Source organism: Dermochelys coriacea, chromosome 6 (assembly GCF_009764565.3).
Source record: "Dermochelys coriacea isolate rDerCor1 chromosome 6, rDerCor1.pri.v4, whole genome shotgun sequence".
NCBI classification, from domain to species: Eukaryota; Metazoa; Chordata; order Testudines; family Dermochelyidae; genus Dermochelys; species Dermochelys coriacea.
Genome location: NC_050073.1, coordinates 20465352 through 20489562, shown reverse-complemented (window position 1 = coordinate 20489562; position 24211 = coordinate 20465352). Strand labels below are relative to the sequence as shown.

Sequence of the window (24211 nt, the reverse complement as noted above, 5' to 3'; positions counted from 1 at the left end):
AGTAAAGTCTATGCTGATGGTTTTTCAATGGCTAACCTAAAATGTGGAAGTGGCATTGGTGGTGGGAGATGAGTGAAATAGAAAACGCCAATAATATCTAACTCTTACAGCAGTTTTCCTCTGTAGAGCTCAAACCCTTTACAAAGGAGATGTCAATATCATTATCCCCATTTTACAGATGGGGGACACAAGGCGAAGCAACTTGCCCAAGGTCACAAGCACAGCCAGGAATAGTACCCATGTGTCCTGAATCCCAGTCCCGTGAGCTATCAAGTTAATGGCCTTCTCCCATATCTCCCCCTGTTCTGTCTCTTTCCCCGCCCCCGTCTCCCACACACACTCACATTAATTCTTTTCGGAATGACCTTGATTGGGTAATGAGCCATTCCATGTGTCGCTCTGCTTCTGCCCAAATTATAGCTGTGTTGTCCTATTGCTCAATGCTGTCAAAAAAGCCTATCTTGCTAGATCTGATACCAACTGTCCTAGTTTCTAGTTTATTACTGCCCGGACTATGCATGCACATGTTTATGGATTTATAATTAATAATAACCATGTTTTTAAAAATGTTGTGGCTAGAACCAAAGGCTTAGAAATTACAAGGTTTTCGCCCTGTGATGTTACAGTATAATAAATCTCCAAAGAAGAAGATGTCAAACCCAACTGTGGTAAAATGCCTTTTAAAAGCCACCAAATGTGCTACTTAAGCAGAAGGGAGAAAGTGGAGTCAACAAATATACAAACATGAAAGGTGACCTGCAAAGCTGGGGGAGGGGGGTGGCAGGTGAATATTGGACTTGTGCCCTTTATGATTCATAGTAGTTTGGCAGGTGGATGGATATAGATAAATAATTTATTTATTTTTTAGTGGGTTTGTTTTCCATTTGTTTTTATATATTAGAGATTTGGGCCCTGTCTAGGCTGGAGACTCTCTGATTCAGGACTGGTCTATCTTGGAGATTCTGTACAACTGGAGAACTAGGGAAATGTTAACAACCCAAGAGCAAGATAGCTGCACATTTGAGAGGGGACGAGATTTTTAGCTGGTCTGTTCAGAGCTCTGTGGTCCTGATTCTCAACTTGCACCTTGCATCACTCATTTTACTCTAATGCAAAGCAAATGTAAAATGCTCCCAAACTGGAATTGAGTTTGCACAGATGTGATTATGCACAAGGTGCCAGGCAGTGATGTATCAGATGCTGTCTTTTTGGCTTGTTTGTCTTTTGACCTATTTAATTCCAGGGATGTAAAAACATTTGGGAGCAAGGATGTCATTGCTAATGACTGTTTTTAATTATAAAGCTGAAGACGACAAATCAATGTCTGCTGAGACATCCATTTAGACCCTTGAGCAAAACTGGGGAAGAAATAAATAAAATTCCTGAACTTTCTAAGGAATGAAACAAATAGGCATGGTGGATAGGGTGACCAGATGTCTCAATTTTACAGGGACAGTCCCAATATTTGGAGCTTTTTCTTGTAATAGGCGCCTATTACCCCCACCCCCACCCCCACCTCCCCCTACTCCCTGTCCTGATTTTTCACATCGGCTATCTGGTCACCCTAATGGGGGAAGACATCCTTCTTCCCTCTTCTTCCCCCCCCCCCTCCATTTTTTTTTTTAAACTAAAACCTTCCCGGCTATCCTTATAAAGAAGGGCAGAAAACCTGTATTTTAAAAAAATCTTTTTCAGGTTACCTTTAAGAAAGAGACACTGTGATCTAAATGAGTGAATACAAAAATTAATGTTTAATACCTGTATATACTTAAATTCACCCAAACTCTCCGGAGCACAAAGCATCTTCCTCTTGGGGCCATTATGGTGACTTGAGCATCATTCTCTTGGTTTCTAATGTCCCCTGACATTATCAGCCATGTGTAGTCTAGTCTCCAAATACAGTAGCCAAATCCTGCTAAATTGGATCTCATCACTGAATTGCTCACATGTTAGAAATGCTTTATAAGGCATTCTGGAATTGGCATATGTAAGAATGAGGGTTCTGCTTACCCTCTCCTTCAACATGCATTTACTTCTAAGAGCAAGGGAAGCAGCATGATCTGGAGCTATGAGGGTGGGGTTAGGAGTCTGGTAGTCCTGAGGTTTTTTTGATACATGTTCCACCACTGACTTTAGTGTGACCTTCACTTCTCTGCTTCTTCCCCTCCCCCCATTTGTAAAAGGGGGATCCCCTATCACATCTCTCAGGCAGGTTGTGACATTTAATTTTAGGATTTCCTGACAGCTTTTTGACCCACTCAGTTAATTAGCTAATGCCTGACCAGTGCTTCAAACAGGCAACACACTGTGTAAATTGCTGAGCAGCATTAACATTGTGTGTACCTCCTGTGTTCCTATTCCTCCCTGCAGTGATCCATCACAAATACGACTCCTCCAAATCCAGTACATACCAGAAGAACGGCACAGCTTTCGCCATCCATTATGGAACCGGGAGCCTGTCTGGATACCTCAGCCAGGATGTTGTGGGGGTTAGTATTGACTGCACTTCACTTCTGCAACCCAAGTAGGCCCTCGTTGAGCCAGGAATTCAGGCATGTGCCTTTGATTTCAATGGGACTTAGTAATACCTAGCACTTCTTCTCATCAGATCTCAGAGCATTTTACACAGGTCAGTATTGTAGGGTGGGGAAACTGAGGCACAGAGAGGGGCATCAACTTGCCTATGGTCACCCAGCAGACCAGTAGTAGTTAGGAATAGAACCCAGGTCTCCTGACTCCCAGTCCAGTTCTCTAGTCACTAGGAAAGACTGCATCCCACTATTCCTTAAAGGTAAGCACATGCTTCAGTTCTTTGAGTCCGGGCCTTAGTTGGGGATCTCAGTCCACCTCTCCCAGGGATACATGTCCACGTTGCAATTGGCAGATCTCACTGGCGAGGCTAAGCATTGAGTGAGAATGGAGATTAAATTACGCTACCACCACTAAGAGTAGCTCCATCATATCAGACTTGAGGCAGTCCAGCTTGCCTTGCTATTGCCTGTAAGCTTGCCTTGCTATTGCCTGTATTGCATTAGTCCTGCTTCTGTGTAGAAACTTGGGGCCTACACTTTCAAGTGACCTGTGATTTTTTTGGGGGAGGGGCTGCATCTTTTTTTTTTTTTTTTTCCCCCAGCACTCAACTTGAGACAACTTAAAGGGACCTGATTACCAGAAAGTGCGGAGTATCCGCCTTCTGAAAATCGGGCTACTTCAGTGTGTCTCAAGTTAGGCACTCAGAAAATGAGATGCCCGAAATCACTCTTCACTCTTGAAAACATGGGCTCCGGGCTTTCCAAAGCACAGCTGTGACTTAGAGCTCAAGTCCTGTTGAAAGTCACTGGGACATGGGCTTCCAAATTACGTAGGCCGAGGTCCTCAAAGGTGTTGAAATCTATGCAAGTTAGGAGCCTATATATCTCTGAGGATCTGGGCCTTAGTTTACAGTGCTGGCTTGAGAGCCCTAAACTTGCTTAGCAAAATAGATATATCTATAAACCTATTTTAGGTAGGCCCAGAAATCCACTGGTATTTTCTGTGTCTGTCCCAGTTGAAAAGTGTTGGCTAACAAAGTCTGCTGGTATCAAAAGAAGGGGATCTCTTTCTCTCTCTCCCTCCCTCCCCTCCCCCACCTCACCGAGCAGAAGAACAGCCTGAATTGAATTTCCCATCTGGCTTGGACTAGACTCTGCCAGAGTCTTTTCTAGACTAGTGCAGAAATACTTGATTTACAGCCAGAACATCCCCTTGTAGGTGTTATCTCCGTAAGCAACAGGAGACTCTGGGACCGATTCAAAATGAATCGTCAATGGGCAGAGTCTCACTGAGGTCAGATGACACCATGAGTGAGGTTTCCCCTTGCTAAGATTCACTGTCAGTATTGCCCGGACGAGTGAGAGGATTTGCCACCCCACAATAAGCAAGGATTGACCTTCAAAACCAGTAGATCTTTCCTCCCCCCATTCCCACCCCCAAGTACTGCACTGGTCTTGGGAGATCTGCAGAGCCCAAAGCTATCCCTGTACCCCTCCATTCTAGCTCTCTGTCCCTGCTCCCATACCTGTATCCCTGGCATCGCAACATTCACCTCTAGGAGTTGTTCTAGACCCTAGTCATTCCATTTCAACCTTGCAGCTTCTAGGTTTCACTAAAACTCCTTCAAAGGATTTTATGGCTGTTGCCAAATGAAGTCATTTTGCATTTAGTAAGAAATGTTCCACTTCTGTTAGGCTTAAAAAAAAAAAAAAAGTCTAGTGCCAGTAGAGATGTCTGCTTTTGCCTTGTGCTGTCGGTTGCTGCTCGTGGGATTGAAGGATTGCAGGGAGAGAGCAGCGGGGGGAGCTAGGCGCAGGTGACTGGAGAGATGAAGAGGCAATTTGATAGGAGCTGCTCCAATGATGGAGTGGGGCAGTGATCCAAAGCAGCTGGCTTTATGGGATTGTGTTGGTAGGTTTCAGTGCTCTCAGTTTAATGGAGGGAGTGAAATGAGTCAGAAGGAAAATTGCAGCTTTTTTTAATTATCATTGGAAAGCCTTCTTTTTAATTAGTTTGTTCCTGAGCCTGCCGGGGAAGGGAGGGCTCTCTGCAGCCATTGCAACTTGCAATGTTCAGCTTCCCTGTGTGCGGAAGTGATCAAAGTCTGTCCTGTGATAAGCCGAGTTTACAATCCAAGGGAGCACTGCAGTGGGTTCCTGGCACTCTCGGAGGTGAGGCGCTAAATGCTGGGAACCGTACTGGGCCTGTTCCTGCTTTCATGGCACACCCCAAATTCCTGCTGACCACAGAAAGAGGCTTGGGATGCACAAGAGATGTGAAATGGGGGCCGTTGTCAATGTCTGAGCCCAGACCTAAAATGCAGCCATCAAGCTGGGCCAGATCCTCAGCTGGTTGATATCAGCAAAGCTCCATCAAAGTCACTATTTGCCAGATGTGGGTCTGCCTTGGCAGGTGTTTGGCTAGGACAGCTGACTAGTTGAGAGGGAATGGAGGACTGTGTGTTTCCCTTCTCTGCTTTCCCCTTAAACCCCTGCCCCTAAACAGTAATTCTGGGCGTCCTGAACCTTTATTGAACATCCTAGGGAAACACACCCCATGAGAGGTAATAGACACTCAGAAATGTAGGGGGGACTTCAAGAGGTCCTCTAGTCCATCCCCACACAGTGAGGGAGGACCAACCAACACATCCTTGACGGAAAAAGAAAAGGAGTACTTGTGGCACCTTAGAGACTAACAAATTTATTAGAGCATAAGCTTTCGTGAGCTACAGCTCACTTCATCGGATGCATTTGGTGGAAAAAACAGAGGAGAGATTTATATACACACACACACACACACAGAGAACATGAAACAATGGGTTTATCATACACACTGTAAGGAAAGTGATCACTTAAGATAAGCCATCACCCACAGCAGGGGGGGGAAAGGAGGAAAACCTTCCATGGTGACAAGCAGGTAGGCTAATTCCAGCAGTTAACAAGAATCTCAGAGGAACAGTGGGGGGTGGGGTGGGGGGGAGAAATACCATGGGGAAATAGTTTTACTTTGTGTAATGACTCATCCATTCCCAGTCTCTATTCAAGCCTAAGTTAATTGTATCCAGTTTGCAAATTAATTCCAATTCAGCAGTCTCTCGTTGGAGTCTGTTTTTGAAGCTTTTTTGTTGAAGTATAGCCACTCTTAGGTCTGTGATCGAGTGACCAGAGAGATTGAAGTGTTCTCCAACTGGTTTTTGAATGTTATAATTCTTGACGTCTGATTTGTGTCCATTCATTCTTTTACGTAGAGACTGTCCAGTTTGGCCAATGTACATGGCAGAGGGGCATTGCTGGCACATGATGGCATATATCACATTGGTAGATGCGCAGGTGAACGAGCCTCTGATAGTGTGGCTGATGTGATTAGGCCCTATGATGGTATCCCCTGAATAGATATGTGGACAGAGTTGGCAGCGGGCTTTGTTGCAAGGATAGGTTCCTGGGTTAGTGGTTCTGTTGTGTGGTGTGTGGTTGCTGGTGAGTATTTGCTTCAGATTGGGGGGCTGTCTGTAAGCAAGGACTGGTCTATCTCCCAAGATCTGAGAGAGCGATGGCTCGTCCTTCAGGATAGGTTGTAGATCCTTGATGATGCGTTGGAGAGGTTTTAGTTGGGGGCTGAAGGTGATGGCTAGTGGCGTTCTGTTGTTTTCTTTGTTGGGCCTGTCCTGTAGTAGGTGACTTCTGGGTACTCTTCTGGCTCTGTCAATCTGTTTCTTCACTTCAGCAGGTGGGTATTGTAGTTGTAGGAATGCATGATAGAGATCTTGTAGGTGTTTGTCTCTGTCTGAGGGGTTGGAGCAAATGCGGTTATATCGTAGCGCTTGGCTGTAGACAATGGATCGAGTGGTATGATCTGGATGAAAGCTAGAGGCATGTAGGTAGGAATAGCGGTCAGTAGGTTTCCGATATAGGGTGGTGTTTATGTGACCATCGCTTATTAGCACCGTAGTGTCCAGGAAGTGGATCTCTTGTGTGGACTGGTCCAGGCTGAGGTTGATGGTGGGATGGAAATTGTTGAAATCATGGTGGAATTCCTCAAGAGCTTCTTTTCCATGGGTCCAGATGATGAAGATGTCATCAATGTAGCGCAAGTAGAGTAGGGGCATTAGGGGACGAGAGCTGAGGAAGCGTTGTTCTAAGTCAGCCATAAAAATGTTGGCATACTGTGGGGCCATGCGGGTACCCATTGCAGTGCCGCTGATTTGAAGGTATACATTGTCACCAAATGTGAAATAGTTATGGGTGAGGACAAAGTCACAAAGTTCTGCCACCAGGTTAGCCGTGACAGTATCGGGGATACTGTTCCTGACGGCTTGTAGTCCATCTTTGTGTGGAATGTTGGTGTAGAGGGCTTCTACATCCATAGTGGCTAGGATGGTGTTTTTAGGAAGATCACCAATGGACTGTAGTTTCCTCAGGAAATCGGTGGTGTCTCGAAGATAGCTGGGAGTGCTGGTAACGAAGGGCCTGAGGAGGGAGTCTACATAGCCAGACAATCCTGCTGTCAGGGTGCCAATGCCTGAGATGATGGGGCGTCCAGGATTTCCAGGTTTATGGATCTTGGGTAGCAGATAGAATACCCCAGGTCGGGGCTCCAGGGGTATGTCTGTGCGGATTTGTTCTTGTGCTTTTTCAGGGAGTTTCTTGAGCAAATGCTGTAGTTTCTTTTGGTAACTCTCAGTGGGATCAGAGGGTAATGGCTTGTAGAAAGTGGTGTTGGAGAGCTGCCTAGTAGCCTCTTGTTCATACTCCGACCTATTCATGATGACGACAGCACCTCCTTTGTCAGCCTTTTTGATTATGATGTCAGAGTTGTTTCTGAGGCTGTGGATGGCACTGTGTTCTGCATGGCTGAGGTTATGGGGTAAGCGATGCTGCTTTTCCACAATTTCAGCTCGTGCACGTCAGCGGAAGCAGTCTATGTAGAAATCCAGGCTGCTGTTTCGACCTTCAGGAGGAGTCCACCCAGAATCCTTCTTTTTGTAGTGTTGGCAGGAAGGTCTCTGTGGGTTAATATGTTGGTCAGAGGTGTGTTGGAAATATTCCTTGAGTCTGAGACGTCGAAAATAGGATTCTAGGTCACCACAGAACTGTATCATGTTCGTGGGGGTGGAGGGGCAAAAGGAGAGGCCCCGAGATAGGACAGATTCTTCCGCTGGGCTAAGAGTATAGTTGGATAGATTAACAATATTGCTGGGTGGGTTACGGGAACCATTGTTGTGGCCCCTTGTGGCATATAGTAGTTTAGATAGCTTAGTGTCCTTTTTCTTTTGTAGAGAATCAAAGTGTGTTTTGTAAATGGCTTGTCTAGTTTTTGTAAAGTCCAGCCACGAGGAAGTTTGTGTGGAAGGTTGGTTCTTTATGAGAGTATCCAGTTTTGAGAGCTCATTCTTAATCTTTCCCTGTTTGCTGTAGAGGATGTTAATCAGGTGGTTCCGCAGTTTCCTTGAGAGTGTGTGGCACAAGCTGTCAGCATAGTCTGTGTGGTATGTAGATTGTAATGGATTTTTTACCTTCAGTCCTTTCGGTATGATGTCCATCTGTTTGCATTTGGAGAGGAAGATGATGTCTGTCTGTATCTGTGCGAGTTTTTTCATGAAGTTGACAGATTTCCACTCTATACAGCTAAATTCAGTGCCTTGCATAATGACAGGTTTCAGAGTAGCAGCCGTGTTGGTCTGTATTCGCAAAAAGAAAAGGAGTACTTGTGGCACCTTAGAGACTAACAAATTTATTAGAGCATAAGCTTTCGTGAGCTACAGCTCACTTCATCGGATGCATTTGGTGGAAAAAACAGAGGAGAGATTTATATACACACACACAGAGAACATGAAACAATGGGTTTATCATACACACTGTAAGGAGAGTGATCACTTAAGATAAGCCATCCTTGACGGGTGTTTGTCCAGTCTGGTCTTAAAAAACCTCCCAGTGGGGAGGATTCCACAACCTTCCTTGGAAGCCTATTCCCATGATTCACTAGCCTTATAGAAAACTTTCTGACTTCCTGATGGAGGTGGGAATCGTACTCCAAGTAACAAAGGATGAATGCAGCTGTAGCAGAGGAACCCCTGCCTCCCAGAGTGCTAGCGATCCCAAGTTCTGGCAAGGGGATTCTAGCTTCATAGGGAGCTTAGGGGGTGCTGTACAAGAACAGGACAGAAAACACAGACAGCTGAGTGCTAGGCTGATGGCCCTGCACAGTGAAGTCCTCATTTAGCCACACAGCAGGAAGGGAGTGTTCAAGGCAAGATTCCTGGCTGGGGTAAATTGACCCCACTCCACTGAAGTCATTGAATCTACCCTGCCCTACACCTGCTGTGGATTTGGCCTTCAGCCTTCATGCCCCTTTCAGTTTTTGGTCTTTCTGCTGAGGCTGCTAACTAGGGTGCCAATTGCAGGATGTGATGCGGGAGACCTCTCTGCAAGGAATTGGAGCGAGGCCACCAACTAGGCATCCACTAGTAATGATTTTTGATCATTATGTACCTGGATGGGAGCCAAACAAGTGGCTTGGAGGGAAAGTTCTGTAACCCAATGCCTTTGCTCTGCTAAAGATGCTCTGAGGCGTCAAGCGTGAAAGTGCATGCACGCCTGACTACCTTGGTGCGTGCCAAAATGTTCGCAATTTTGGGTCAGCTTCCCGGCTGGCGTAAATCAGCATTGCTCCAGCTGGGGAACAGGCCCATCAAATATTTCATTGCTCTTGTTTAAGTGCTGTGGTGGTGCATTTATCACTTCTGAAAACGCCTCCCTCTTCTTAGTGCATTATCGGATGTGTCACTCGGGTCCTTTCTGCCCCACATCCTGCTCTGTGGGTTTTCTCTCTTGTGACGCAAATGGCACTTTGAAACAAAAAAGTGTCCTTAGTGCAGTTAAAATAAGAACTCTCTGCACACATACTAGGCCTGCACACACACCCTTACATACTGACACAGAGCGATGCACTATCTAACCCTAGGGGGATTTTAGTCATTTACAAGGGATCGTTTTCTGATGTCAGGTCAGAGAGGCTGAGCTTTTCCTTTTCAGTACAGTTCATCTCACTGTAATGCTGCCAATGGGAGTTTCAGACCCAACCATGGGGGACTGAGGAAAGATGGTTAGGACTCTGAAAGCATCCTGGTCCAATTGGTAAAATTGCCTGTGATCATTTTAAGCCATGAGATCTCGTGAACGGCTAGAGATAGAAACCAAAGGCCAGATCCCCATCTGGTGTAAATCATTGTAGCTCCGTTGACTTCAGTGGGAACATACTGATCTCCTAGTGCTTTACACCATGTCAGTCTTTCTAGCAATGAGTCTGGCAAGATCACTAACCTTAAATTCACATCAGTCTGATTACCACTTTGCCCCTCCCACCACTGCAACACAGCCCTTCAGTGCCCACCTCAATGTCATGACCTGCTTTCCTGAGAAATGTGGGAGCCAGCATCTGTGGTGCCTGCTCTCTGAATGTTTGGGGTCTCCTAATTCAAAGGGCATAAGTAGGGCCGTAAATGTAGATGGGGAAACTTTCCCTACACTGAGGGATGTGCCATCCAAATCCCACTAGACAGACAAACATGTGGCTCAGAGCAACAGTTCATGAGGGGAGGCTGCAGATGCTAGCTAGGAAAATAAGGTAGATTGGGTTGGGTTTGGAAGGAGGAAAGAGAGCGGTGTGGGAGGGGAGGTTGTTTCAGGAGTAGGGGCAGCATGGTGGCCACTGAGAGCGGAAGGAAGGGAAAGGTGAGGAGGCACATTGGGAATGAAAGGGGAAGTTGTAGCTGGGGACAGGATTCTGTAGGGCCTCGAGGGTAAGGAACAGGAACTTGAATACGAGGCAGCAAGTGACCAGAAACCAGTGAAAGACTGAAAGAGCAGAAGTGATGTGGTCAGAATGGGAGCTCCCATTAGCAGTGGTTGCTTCAGACATGCCTTTGATGGGGGAGAGCAGTGAGGCAGTCAAGCCAGAGAGGAGACAGTTGTCGGGGCGGGGGAGCGGGTTGCAGGGGATGACCTCAATAAGGGGATAGCAAGGAAAGGCAGGTAGAAGCTACAGGACTCAGCAATTGGCCAGATGTGTGTGGGGACAGGAAGGATTTCGGCACTGCAGGTAGTTGGGGGGGGACCTGAGAGCCAGTCTGAACTGGAGCTGGACACACAAGTGCAGAGGTTAGGGAGGAGGGCAGTAGGGGTGGTGGTTGCTGTGGTAGGTGAGGGAATGGGTGGGAGAGGTATTCCCTCTCTTTAGGGGATGCCAAAGCGGGGACAGAATACAGAATCGTGTGGGGCAGAGAGGAGGCCAAGAAGTTACTAAAAAACCACGCTGAGGACATGAGGAGAATCGGGAAAGCGCAGGGCCAGGGAAGCTATGAGGTGAAAGCCCAGGAAAGAATGGGATTTATTATTGTTACTGTTACGTGTCTTACCATAGCATCTAGCAGCCCCAGTCCTGGACCAGAACCCCATTGTGCTGGGCACTGTACAAACACTGAACAAAAAGACACTCCCTGCCCCAAGGAGCTAAGCTATTGGTGACCTGCAGTGGAGGGGGCACAGATCGAGCTGAGGGGCTCAAGGAGGGCGAGCCAAGAGAAATAAGAGAGCAGCTAGATGAGTAAGTCTGATCCAGGGAAGGGAGCATAAGCATTTCCTGTCATGCCATTCACAAGGAGCTAAGAGGGCCCAATGTCAGTCTGCCTGCAGTAGATGGGAGTTGTATCTCCAGTGGCCTATACTTGTAGCATAGCGTTCTGACCTGAGACCCACCCATGATTTCTCTGTGAGGCACGCATTGAGGGGCAGGATCTCTCTAGCCAAGGCTAGACTAGAGAACAGCTCTCGCACGTTGACTCCATCCTGTTTCCAGGAAAGTGCTTTCTCCCACCTAGGTACTCTGAGACTGTCTCTTTTTAACCATCTTGGTTTTTGGTGGATTTCCCCTCCCCCCCCCCCCCTGCAGATTGGTGACTTAGTTGTCAAGGACCAGATCTTTGGTGAAGCAACCAAGCAGCCTGGCATAACCTTCATCGCTGCCAAGTTCGACGGCATTCTGGGCATGGCCTTCCCGAAGATCTCTGTGGACAAAGTCACACCCTTCTTCGATAACATCATTCAGCAGAAACTGGTGGAGAAGAACATCTTTTCCTTCTACCTCAACAGGTGACACTGTGGGGGCACAGAGCTCATTCTCGAGACATCGGGTCTGGCTGTCTCCAACCTGTGGGCCACCTCCTGTCCTCACACCCTCATTCCAAGGGCCAGATCCTCAGTTGGTTGGGGCGCAGCTGTATTGAAATCAGCATCCCTTTACACCAGAGGAAGGCCTGGCCCCAAGAATCCTATTCCTGCAATAGGGTCTGTTTTTGCAATAGGGTCCCTTATTCCTGCAGGGAGAGTGAGCATTCATCTCTCCCTGTATCTACTTCCCACAAGTTGCTTGACATCGGGCAACTGATTGAGGAGCTCTGAACATAGCTGCTTTTTTATTTTTTTACAACAAACTGATTCTTTCAGTTCTCTGGAGCTCCGCTGATTTACATCGTCTGCAGAGCTTTCCCTTTCCTGAATGCCTACAGTGTGTTTGTCACCGGGCAAGTCCGTGCACGTCCTGCCCCGAGGCGCTGACACTCGAATGGCCCAATCCTTTGAGGAGATGAACATCCCCAAAAAGACTTGAGGATGCTTAGCAGCTCCCTTTGTCCAGCCCCAAGTTTCTTCCCTGTCTGGCCCCTTAGTCAGTCATAGATTCGTAGATACTAAGGTCAGAAGGGACCATTCTGATCATCTAGTCTGACCTCCTGCACAATGCAGGCCACAGAATCTCACCCACCCACTCCTACGAAAAACCTCACCTATGTCTGAGCTATTGAAGTCCTCAAATCTGGTTTAAAGACTTCAAGGAGCAGAGAATCCTCCCTCAAGTGACCCGTGCCCCATGCTACAGAGGAAGGCGAAAAACCTCCAGGGCCTCTCCAATCTGCCCTGGAGGAAAATTCCTTCCCGACCCCAAATATGGCGATCCACTAAACCCTGAGCATATGGGCAAGATTCACCAGCCAGATCCTACAGAAAATTCTTCCCTGGGTAACTCAGATCCTATCCATCTAATATCCCATCTCAGGGGATTAGGCCTATTTACCCTGAATATTTAAAGATCAATTAATTACCAAAATCACATTATCCCATCATACCATCTCCTCCATAAATTTATCGAGTTTAATCTTAAAGCCAGATAGATCTTTTGCCCCCACTGCTTCCCTTGGAAGGCTATTCCAAAACTTCACTCCTCTGATGGTTAAAAACCTTCGTCTGATTTCAAGTCTAAACTTCCTGGTGGCCAATTTATACCCATTTGTTCTTGTGTCCATATTGGTGCTGAGCTGAAATAATTCCTCTCCCTCTCCTGTATTTATCCCTCTGATATATTTATAGAGAGCAATCATATCTCCCCTCAACCTTCTTTTAGTTAGGCTAAACAAGCCAAGCTCCTTAAGTCTCCTTTCATAAGACAAGTTTTCCATTCCTCGGATCATCCTAGTAGCCCTTCTCTGTACCTGCTCCAGTTTGAATTCATCCTTTTTAAACATGGGATACCAGAACTGCACACCGTATTCCAGGTGAGGTCTCACTAGTGCCTTGTATAACGATACTAAAACCTCCTTATCCCTACTGGAAATACCTCACCTGATGCATCCCAAAATCGCATTAGCTTTTTTCACAGCCATATCACATTGGCAGCTCATAGTCATCCTATGATCAACCCATACTCCAAGGTCCTTCTCCTACTCCGTTACTTCTAATTGATGCGTCCCCAGCTTATAACTAAAATTCTTGTTGTTAATCCCTAAATGCATAACCTTACACTTCTCACTATTAAATTTCATCCTATTACTATTATTCCAGTTTACAAGGTCATCCAGATCCTCCTGTATAATATCCCAATCCTTCTCTGAATTGGCAATACTTCCCAGCTTTGTATCATCTGCAAACTTTATTAGCACACTCCCACTTTTTGTGCCAAGGTCAGTAATAAAAAGATTAAATAAGATTGGTCCCAAAACCAATCCCTGAGGAACTCCACTGGTAACCTCCCTCCAGCCTGACAGTTGGCCTTTCAGTAGGACCCCTGATAGTCTCCCCTTTAACCAATTCCTTATCCACCTTTTGATGTTCATATTGATCCCCATCTTTTCCAAGTCACTTCCACCTGTGCAAAGTGGGTGTGTTCATGCCATCTGATCAAAATGGCAAGCATCGGGGGGTAGCCATGTTAGTCTGTATCCATACAAACAACAAGGAGTCTGGTGGCACCTTAAAGACTCGAACAGATTGATTTGAGCATAAGCTTTCATGGGTAAAAACCTCACTTCTTCAGATGCCACCGGACTCCTTGTTGTTTCTGATCAAAATGGTAGCCTTTCACATCCACTTTGCACAGGTGCCATTAATAGTGTCATAGCCAAGTAGGGCTGGAAGGGACCTCCAGAGGTCATCTAGTCCACCCCCCTGCACTGAGGCAGGACCAAGTATACCCGGATGCCTACCCAAGGGGTAGAGAAATGGAGTCTCATTGCAGAACTCTACCCGTTGCGTATATGTTGATAGAAAGTCGAACTCTGGACTGGGAAGGAGTCGTGGATTCCTTCTGGGTTGGTTCACATTAGCCCTATGCATGTAGTGATGGGAATCGTTGGTGGGTCTTGCTGAGTTTAGGCCTGATTCTCCTCTCCCTTGAACCAGTGACTGTTGGGAGTACCTCCACGGAGCAACATTGGTATGCAACCAGTGTGAGGGAGGGGAGATTCAGGGGCTTTGTTCCTAAGAGGAGGGGTTGAATGTGGTGCTGTGGTGGACCAAGAGAGGCTTTGAGTTTCAAGGGGAGTGGGAGAAGACCATACGGAAGAAGGACTGGGATCATGGCAGCAGGAGGCCCTGACACCATGGTGTTGGCTTGTTCTGTCATACCCATCACCACCCCTTCAGACTTGAGCATGGTTTTCCATTTACATGGGAGAGACAAGACTCCTTGGGCTGAAAACTGTCTTTATTGGGGGGTGGGTTTCTGGTTCAGTTAAGGCTAAAAATCCCCCATAGCAATGCTTCCTCACACCTATTCAGCTGCAATCTGTGTGTTGAAATAACCTGGAGAATTTGGTTCTCTGGGCCGAGAGTCAGGCAATAACAACGGATCATTTAATCAGCTCTGTCCCTGCCCACATAAACACATTTTGTTGGCTGGATGAAGGGTATTGTACTAGTGCACAGGGTGACAGAGCTTATTCTGCCCCTGCCCTAGCCCCAAATGCAAGGGAGATAAAGAAATTGTCTATGTCTGTCTCTTTAGTCCTGGAGCTAGTGGTAAAAGAAGTTGGCCAATCTAGCCTGTCAGTGAGCAATGATCCTTCTTCCATTGCTCTTTCTTGCGTACAGTGAGTCTCTCCAGGTCTCAACGCAACATCCATAGCTGTTACAGGATAGCTCCACCCTCAGCTAGCCTAAGACATGCTAGAGTCCCCTTATATCCCCTCTCTCCTCGCTGCCTAAGCCACAATGTTGGTGATTTAATATTTTTATACCATTTATATGTGGGTGCCCTGTGCGCTTGCTCTCTCTTCTTCCCTCCTCCTCCTCCCCCCCCCCCCAACCCCTACCCCCAGCATGAGTGCACAGGGATCCCTTTTGGAATGAGCGTGCTTGGAGAAGCAGTGTCTTCCTCCCCTCTGCTTTAGTTGAATTGATTTTCTGTCTCTTCTCTTTCAGGGACCCATCAGCTCAGCCCGGAGGGGAGCTGCTATTGGGGGGGACTGACCCCAAGTATTATAGCGGAGACTTCAACTGGGTGAATGTCACACGCAAGGCATACTGGCAGGTCCACATGGATCAGTGAGTTCCACCTCCCTTTCCGCGTTCTCTCTCTCTCTCTCTCTCTCTCTCACACGTCTGGACTGTACCCTTCAAAATCCCATAGCACACCTAGCCAATTAGTCCCTGGGAAGTAGAGAGAGGCAGAAGACAATGGGATAAATTCTGCCCTTGAATACATGGGTGTAAGTCCCATTGTTTTCATTCAGGCCTGCTCTGTGCTGGGCACAAGCCACCAGTGCCAACACTTAAAGCTGCAGCTTATACCAGCTTCAAGCCACCAAATCACGGCTTTTGGCATCTTTACCTGTCTCCCCCGGGGCCTCACTACACCAATTGCTATCGTTCCCAGAGGGGACGAAGCCCCAGAGCTACTTGTACGTAAGGCCTGAATGGGGCTCAAAGAATTCAGCACTTGATGGAAGGGGCCCTCTTCTTACAGGCATGCAGTAGTAATCACTCTGCATTGCTCAGGGAAGTGAGAGAGGGACTGAGCCTGATTGCGTGGTCCGAGCAGAGGGCTGTTAGCCAGGAAGCCCTGATTTCTATTCCAAACTCTAGACCAGGTCTACACTACAAAGTTTTGTTGGCGTAGCTTTGTCAATCGGGTGTGGAAAGAGCCACAGCTGACACAGCTCTGACTGTAAACCCCCTCCCAGTGTAGCTGCAGTGATAGTGACCGAAGAGGGCATCTTTCAGCATAGCTAATGTCATTAGAGGAAGTGCTGTCACTATGCCAACAGAGAAACTCCTGTGGGCATATGCTGTGTTTACACTAGGGGCCTCTCCTGGTATAGCTTCACCAGCAAAGCTTTTGTAGTGCAGACAGGATCTAAGGATCTCCAGGTGCCTCCCACCCTTCCCTGGCACATGGGTTAAGTATCATTATCCCCAAGTTTATTTCATGTTTGCAAAGTGCATTGAGACCCTTGACAGGAAGGTTTTATAATAGTGCAGAGTATTGTGATACTTAACATCTGCAAAGGCCAAACCAGACCCCATCTCACTTGTCTAATATACTTCCTTTGAAGTAGGAAATGTTACACAACCCTTTTAACCCTTTGCCATCCACGGTGGTACATACTACTGCATAAACCACCATGGAAACAGATTCAGATTTCTGCAGGGGAAATGCCAGAGTACATACAGATTTATGTGTCGTCATCCTGGTTACCTCACCATGGTAACAGGTTTAGCATGTCGGCTAGCTGTGGGATACCAGGCAGAAATTAAAGATGTCTGGACAAATGCAGCTCTGGCCCTGCTCCAGCAAAGTACATATAACTTCAATCACATGAGTGCTCTCATTGAAGTTGATGGGACTATTCACTTCGTGAGGTATTTGTTCAAGTGTTTTGCTGCATTAAGACCTAGGTTTTTCCATACTTCACCACATTCTGGGAGTTTTAACTCTTAATTCCCTTACACAAATTTGCCAGTATTTTTATACTGTTCTATTAAGGGTTTTTTCCCCTGTTTAAGTAACTGATTCATTTTTGCAACCTGGACTCCAGCTTACAAAGGGCTTTTATTATCTGGGAATCTTCTTCTTCACACAGACTGGATGTTGCCAACAGCCTGACCCTGTGCAAAGGGGGCTGTGAAGCCATTGTGGACACCGGAACCTCGCTCATTACAGGGCCAACGAAGGAGGTGAAGGCGCTGCAGGCTGCCATTGGGGCTAAGCCACTCATCAAAGGACAGGTAAACCCTGGCAGAGAAACTGGGTGATGAATTGGAAACTTGGGGAGGGCAGAATATTCCAAAATACTGGTGCCCCCACTCCTTGGAATCTCTACACTGGCTTCCCCTCTTCAGACAGGTTAACATCAAGCTTCTCCTTACTTTGTAGATCTTATTTCTGTTCTTCCTTGCATCTCTACCTATCTTTCCTCCTACAGCCTATTCCCACTCTCTGTGCTCTGCTGAAGCCTCTCTTGGGGGGGATTCCTTTTCTCCTTTTCCTACTCCTGAAAAGCCTCCTGATATGACCCAAATCCCCTCCCTCTCCCTGACCATAGCTCCTGAAACCCAATGGTAGTGTTCCATCAGCACGTAAGTCTTTCTGTCCTGCGTCATGCCTGCTTGTGCCTCTAGACTGCGAGCTCCTTGGGACCTGCCCTTCCTTTGGCATGGCGAGCCAGGTGCTGTACACTTTACAGCCCCATACAGAGAATTAAGGGCAGCAGCCTGGGAGAGGGAGGGACACACACTGTTCCTCCCTATCCTGAATCGCAGCTAGTGAGCTTGGATTCTCTCTCCTGCTTTGGAAACTAACCTTCTTGTGTGGGAGGAACAAGTTGCCATGGAGAAATCACAGCCCCCCTGAATCGTGATCGCCAGTTCTGGATAAACTAAGACGGAAGCAGCCAGTGAGGAAATGGACTGGAGTTTAATAGTCTCCCGCGCTGTTTGTTGGCCAGCTGGGACAAGAATTAAGGCCTGATCCCATTGACTTCAGTAGGATTTGGTTCAGACCCTGTATCACCTCCCTGTAGCAGTGGGGGAAGGGGCAGGAGTAAATTCACATTTGAGAGCACAAAAGTCCTACAGGCTTTAATATACAATGAGAATCTTCCCAGGGTTTTTTCCCCCATCCTATAGAACCGAGTAGAGAATCAAGTCCCCAGTATAGGATTCTGTAGGGTGGTTAATAAAGGTCTAGGAAGGATCTCCTTCTCTACTAAGTTCTATAGGGTTTTAGAACAATGTGTATAGAGCACTATTGAGTTCAGCCTTATTAACTTCTGCAGGGATAAGGGTGTCTGTAATGTAGTGACATTCGTTCTGGACCTGGCTTCCTCCAGGCCCCATCAACAGCACTCAGAGAATTTATGTATAATTAGATGGATTGCACCTATCCATAGTCTCTAGGGTTTTTTGTTTAACACCATCTATTTCTATTGCAGTAGCAGCTAGAAGGGCCTAACCCTACTGTGCTAGATGCTGTACAAATGCCTAATGAAGAGACACCGCCTGCCCCAAAGCATTTACAATGCAAGTAATAGGACATGCCAAAAAGGGGTTGAAAGTGTCTCCCTCCAAAGGCTTCCCCAGTGCTAGAACAGAACCACCCCCCAGCTGTCCCAGGCAGGATGTAAGAATATGGTGTTACAAGCCCTTAAAAAATCTCCCCAGACATACAATGAAACAAATACTCGCCCATTGCATAGCCCCTAACAAGCCCCATTGACAAAACTGGGTCTGTGGAGAGCAACTTGGGGCCCGGCTGGCCAAGGGATTGAGGCACTCGAACCCCTGTATTTCTGCCACTGCTCCTGCTTTGCTCATCCAGTGTTTTGTGCTTTTATTCATTATAGTTCAGCAGCTCCTAGGGGCCTCATTGTGCATAGGCGCCATGTGTGCACTTAGTAAAGTGAAGAGCTCTGAGAGTGGGGTTTTCAAAGGAGCCCAACTGCATTCTAGTCCCATTTCCCATTGAATCGGCATAAGAGACACCGCAGACAAAGGGTGGGAGGAGAGCCAGGTAGAGTCATGGAATGACTTGCCACAAGTCACTGCGGATCCGTGGCAGAGCTGGGAGTGGAACCAAGGTCTTGTGACTCTCACTCCAGTGTGCTACCCCCAGGACCACACCGCCTCTTGATCTAGTCCTCCCCCTGGGTGTCTGAAACTCTGCACAATGAACTGCGCTGAGCCCTGCTGATTGTAAGGGGCCCATGCCTCAGCAGGGAACCCACTCGGATTTGATTTAAGGCTGGAGGGTGCCAATTACCATAGGCTGCCTCCTTTCCTTTTTTTTTTCCCCCTTAACCTGCAGAAGGCTGTTGTCTGAGCACAGAAGGAGAGGCCTGACCATCTCCCCTAGTGACCTCCCCTTTTCCTTAAGCCTGCCAACCAGCTGCCTTTCTGTGCCCATGGGGTCTCATGCTTCCGTGTGCTGCTGCTGTTTCCTTTTCAGTACGTGATCCCCTGCGATAAAGTGCCGTCCCTTCCCGTTGTCACTCTCATGCTAGGAGGAAAGCCCTATGAGCTCACCGGAGAACAGTACATCTTCAAGGTGAGTCCAGAGCTGCTTCTATCCAGCTCCCTTTCCTATGCTAGCTGTTCTCACCTAGATGTAGGAGGCCGGGCTGTCGTGGTGAAATCCTGGCCCCTCTGAAGTCAGTGGTAGTCGTACCACTTCAGTAGAGCAGGGGTTTCACCTCAATGACCACGTGAGTCCTGCCAGGATAGTGCTTGTTCACTGCCGCAAGGTTAGCGGTTTGCCAGTCCTATCTCTGAGTCCGCATCGTAACCTGCTCTCTTGAAGAGAGCAGGCAAGATTCTAAAGCATGATCCGTGGAGCAGGATCAGCCCAGAGCTTCAATCACCGAGTCTGACACTCACCTTGCTCACTCTGGTCTAAATCAGGAGCAACTCTACAGAGAATGAGACCTGTGTGTGTGTGTGTGTGTGTGTGTGTGTGATCAGAATTGGTTCCATGCAGTACAGTTCCAGCTGGGACCCCTGCATGCTGGACTTTGGGAGAAGCATGAGTCTGAAGAATCAGGATGTTGTCATGCTGCTGGGTCTGTAGAGAGCAATGGAGACCTCCACTGGTTTGTTGCAGTAGTAGGAGATCACTGAGTAAAGCCATCAGCCCCTGCAGTGGATGAAACTAGGGAGGCAGAGTGAGCAATAATGGACAGGACATCATGTGACTCGTACTATTGCAGTCCATCTGCCACTGGGTTTGGAGAGCTCAGGGCCAGTCCTTGTCGTGATAGGTAATGATGATGATCAGGGTTTAATACTTCACCCCACGTAGAGTCAGTTCCACCAATCGGTGCCCTAGAGTGGAGCTTGTGGGAGGGCAGGGGAAGGGATGAAAGACTTGTCCTTCTACTGACCTTCTCACTCTTTCCTGTAGATTTCTGTACAGGGAGAGACCATCTGCCTGAGTGGATTTTCAGCCCTGGACATCCCACCCCCCGGGGGCCCGCTGTGGATCCTGGGAGATGTATTCATTGGCCCCTACTACACCGTGTTTGACCGTGATAATGACTCTGTTGGCTTTGCCAAGTGTGTCTGAGCGCCTGCCCCACCACCCCTGCCACACGCATGCACTGTAGAGAGTGAGTACCAGGATTAGGAAGCAAATGAGGAAATAAAAGAAATGAAAATAGATTTAAAATTTAAAAAGGAAACAATATTTGTGCCCTTTTAATGACTCTTTGCCGTCTCTTGAATAAGTGATAATCAGAGCTGTAGCGGATCACTCAATCTAGAGCAGCCCCTGTCTTGTTAGATCTTCCAGCTCCATTTTAAATATTTGCTATTGAAGCTGCGCAATGCCCACTCTTGACTCCAAGCACCAATCTCGCAAATAGCAGAGCCAGCTTATGAGATCCATGCGATGATTCCACTCCTCCTGCAGAGAACCCACATTAGATTCAATGTAAATGCAGAAAACTTTCTCCTTATTCCTCTTCTCTGACCAATGACAGGGTGCGGGAGCTGAGTTCATCTTACGGCTGCTCCAAGTCACATGAGGAAGAAAAGCAATAGTCTGGTGGCTCTCAGTAAGCTTGTGCTGCTTTAACGTGCTTCCTTGTGAGACTGATTTTTTTCTTGTGGAGCTGAGGAGGGTGGTCAAGTGATGGCTGCATGAGCCATCCCTTAAAACGCACAAAGGACAGTTTAGGATCAAAACACATTAGTCAAGTTTCTTGGGTTGTGGCAGCACAATGGGAGCACTTGGCGTGGTGTGACCATCCCTGTTGAAGTGTCTCACGTGGCAAGGATGACAACAGGGGCTCTAGCCGGTAGAACCTTCAGGGAGCGGGAAGGGGACCCTGGTAGGATTTGATAATGGTCTTTGAGTTCATGTCTGCAACAGCCCATCTTTATGCTTAAGGCTGAGCAAACCGGATCAGATAAATAAGAGATGATCCAAACTTTTCGTAGGTTTGAAATAGTTTGGTTGGTTGGGGTTTTTCTTAAAGTCCTACGGTTTGGGAAAATTTGTCCAGAGCTATTGATCTGGGAGGTAACTTTTTTTGAAAGCGTTTGTTATCTAGAAGCCTTAGGTCCTACTGACAGTCAATGGGGCTTAGGTGCTTTCAAGACACTTAGATGCTTTTTTCAGAGTAGCTTTTGAATGCTTTTTTTTAGATGCTTTTGAAAATTTTACTCATGGCATTTTTGATCTGATCAAACCAGCCTATTAGTAGTCAGACGAGAGACTTGCAAGACTTCCAGATCAAAGAGGTTTGGGGAAGCATCTCAAGTTCCAGGTGCTTCTCTTTACCAAGCCTCTTGAACCTTTGGAAGCCAATTCATCTCTACTCTACACTCCCTATTCTGAACCCTGGCTTACTTTTCGTATTAAAAACCGTGTAAACGTACACCGTGCTATACAAATATAGAGTGAGGCGCATTGCCCACTCTAGAGAGCTTACAGTCATGTGCACGGGCCCGCACTCTTCCAGTTAAGAGCTGTCAGCTATGTATACAAAACTGTTCACCCAGTTGGGCCCTTAGACAAGACAAACATGGGGCAGCAGTCCAGGGGAGGGACTGCAAGGAGCGAGTGGTGGACGGAAGGAGGATAAAGTGGATTTTAAGTAGGGTTTTGAGGAAGCAGGAGAGAGTGAGCTTGGTAGAGTTATTCAAGGCTTTGATCCAAAGCCCACTGAAGTGAACAGGGAGACTCTCATTGACTTCAGTGGGCTGTATAATGCAGCATGAGCACAACACAGAGGGTGAAAAAGAAAAGCGAAGACCCAGATCGTGCCCTGGTGTGAGCCAGTGTAACACCAATGTTAGCAGTAAGGTGAGAGGATTGGGAGTAATGTAGGGAGTGAAATCCTGACCCCACTGAAGTCAATGGGAATTTGGCCCCTGACTTTAATGGAGCCAGGATTTCCCCCAGGGAGCAGCAGGCAGTGAGAGCAGTAATGTGCCTGGGGGCATATAGGAGGCTAGTCGCACAAGGGAGCATACACTTTTCCCCAGGACCAAGCCAACATTGAGCCTGCCATCTGGGGAGAGAAAAGGGCTGCCACTTAATCAGGATGTTCAGAGAGAATGGGGCAGAGATGATCTAAAATGATTCCCATCACATCAGCCTGCTGAGCGCCACCCTTTTCCAGTCCATCACACCCCCTGTGATGAGTTTGCTAACGTTGACTCAGGCTTTAATAACAACCTCTGCTGCTCAGACTGGGACAGGTTTCGTTGGTGCATACTTAATGCTCACAATCATTACCCTTACTCAGACACCTGGAAGGGCTGCCTGAGGCAGCTGTGGCTGGTGTGAATGTAGTAGCGCTAATATATGTGTCGGTCTGGACAGCCCCAGGAGTGATAAATATGCTGTTCCCACCATGGCCTGCCATCTGTGCAGGCTCTTCAGCTACAGCCTCGGATTAGAAGCTGAAGGCATCTGTTACAGCCTAAAGACCTAGCTGGGGAATAACGGTGTGTTCCCCAAAACCATCAGACACAAATCCTCAGCTGCCCTCCAGAGAGTCCCATTGGCAAATTGATCAAGTGCCCAGAGCTCTTTAAAGTTTTGTTAAACCCTTTCTCAGCTGAAGAATTTATCCCATACAGTGACTTAAACGTAGAACTTTTTTTAGATGCCCGTTAATTAGATTTGGTGGAAGGTTTAAAAACTCTAGCAGGGAATTGACTGCAAGGTTAGATTTTATTAAGGATCTATTTTTAACCCCTTCCAAAACAGGCAGAGTGCATTAGATGAAGGAGCCCTTGTACAATAGTTGCTGTTAAACATATAATGCCCTAGGACGTTTGTACCTGAGGGAAGAATTTGGTCCCTAGTGATGCCCTAAAAGACACATCTTAAGACAGGCTGGGGAGGAGTGGTTTATTTGATGTAACACATTTGCAATGCAAAGATTGTGGCGCTTCTGAAATCAGTCTCTTCCCCTTGTTGTTTTACTTTGTGTTTTTTCAACCGGAGTTTGAAATGCTTTTTGACTTTCTTTTTGGGGCAATCTGATGTGCTGTCAGAATTCTCTAGTTTTATTATAGAAAATTGAAATGAAAATGTCTTTTCTCCCCTTTACCGTGTTGCTGTTTTCTTTCAAGTGGTTTGGAATTGCCAAGGTGTAGTGAGCATTTCACTTAGGTTGGGCATTACGTTAAGGGGCTGGGGGACAACAGCTAGAGCAGGAAGGGTGGAGGACCCGGTGAATTTAAAATCACTCGGTTAAAATGGGGGCGGGAGGGAATAGATATTCTCCCAAGCTCCGCCCAAAAAAAACAAGCTCCGCTTCCTTGAGATGTGAAAAGGAAACGCTGCTCACAGTAGTTTGTGTGTATGTTCAAAATATGTTCAGGTGGGCTTCTCCAGGTAGGCTCCCCATGCTGGGGGTTGAATGTTCCACTGGGCTCTTCAGGAGTGGCTCCCCTTTAATGGTGCTCAGAGGCCCGCCTGGGTTTTGCTCTGACCTTCTAATTCCACAGGTCAGATTGGGAGTGAGGATTGGGGCAGAGGAAGCTGTGATAACTCCACTTGTGGCACGGCTATGAAATGTCAATCCGAGCAGATTGTGCAGAGCATTGCAATGGGCTCCTTACTTGCCTTTCTTACGTGGGTTCAAGCAGGAGTGAAATATTTAACACTGCTGACATTTATGTTATCTTCACTGGGAATCTGAGGTAACGTGCCTTTGAGATGCAGAGGCCAGGTCACATTTAAGACCTATTGCTTCAGGCTGTCTGCAAACAGAGGCAGGCAGAACGGTGTCAGTTACAGAAGGTTTACCTCTCAGCCATTAGGGATAGAACCATACTCTCCTGTATTTTTAAATTATTAAAATGTTAGGTTAAGATTCGGTAGAACAATATGCTAACCTCCT

The 24211-nt window shown here is 47.1% G+C and overlaps 1 protein-coding gene across 1 annotated transcript in view; it reads left to right on the top strand.

Annotated features, from left to right (window-relative positions):
* Positions 1-23415, top strand: part of CTSD (cathepsin D) — a 38922-nt gene extending 15507 nt beyond the window's left edge. Inside the window, exons 4-9 of the mRNA XM_038406145.1 lie at positions 2371-2489; positions 11479-11678; positions 15279-15401; positions 16940-17084; positions 19303-19401; positions 20254-23415. Coding sequence (XP_038262073.1) covers positions 2371-2489; positions 11479-11678; positions 15279-15401; positions 16940-17084; positions 19303-19401; positions 20254-20415 — 848 coding nt within the window. The 3' untranslated portion in view covers positions 20416-23415. The remainder of the gene's footprint in view (positions 1-2370; positions 2490-11478; positions 11679-15278; positions 15402-16939; positions 17085-19302; positions 19402-20253) is intronic.
* The last annotated feature ends 796 nt before the right edge of the window (positions 23416-24211 follow it).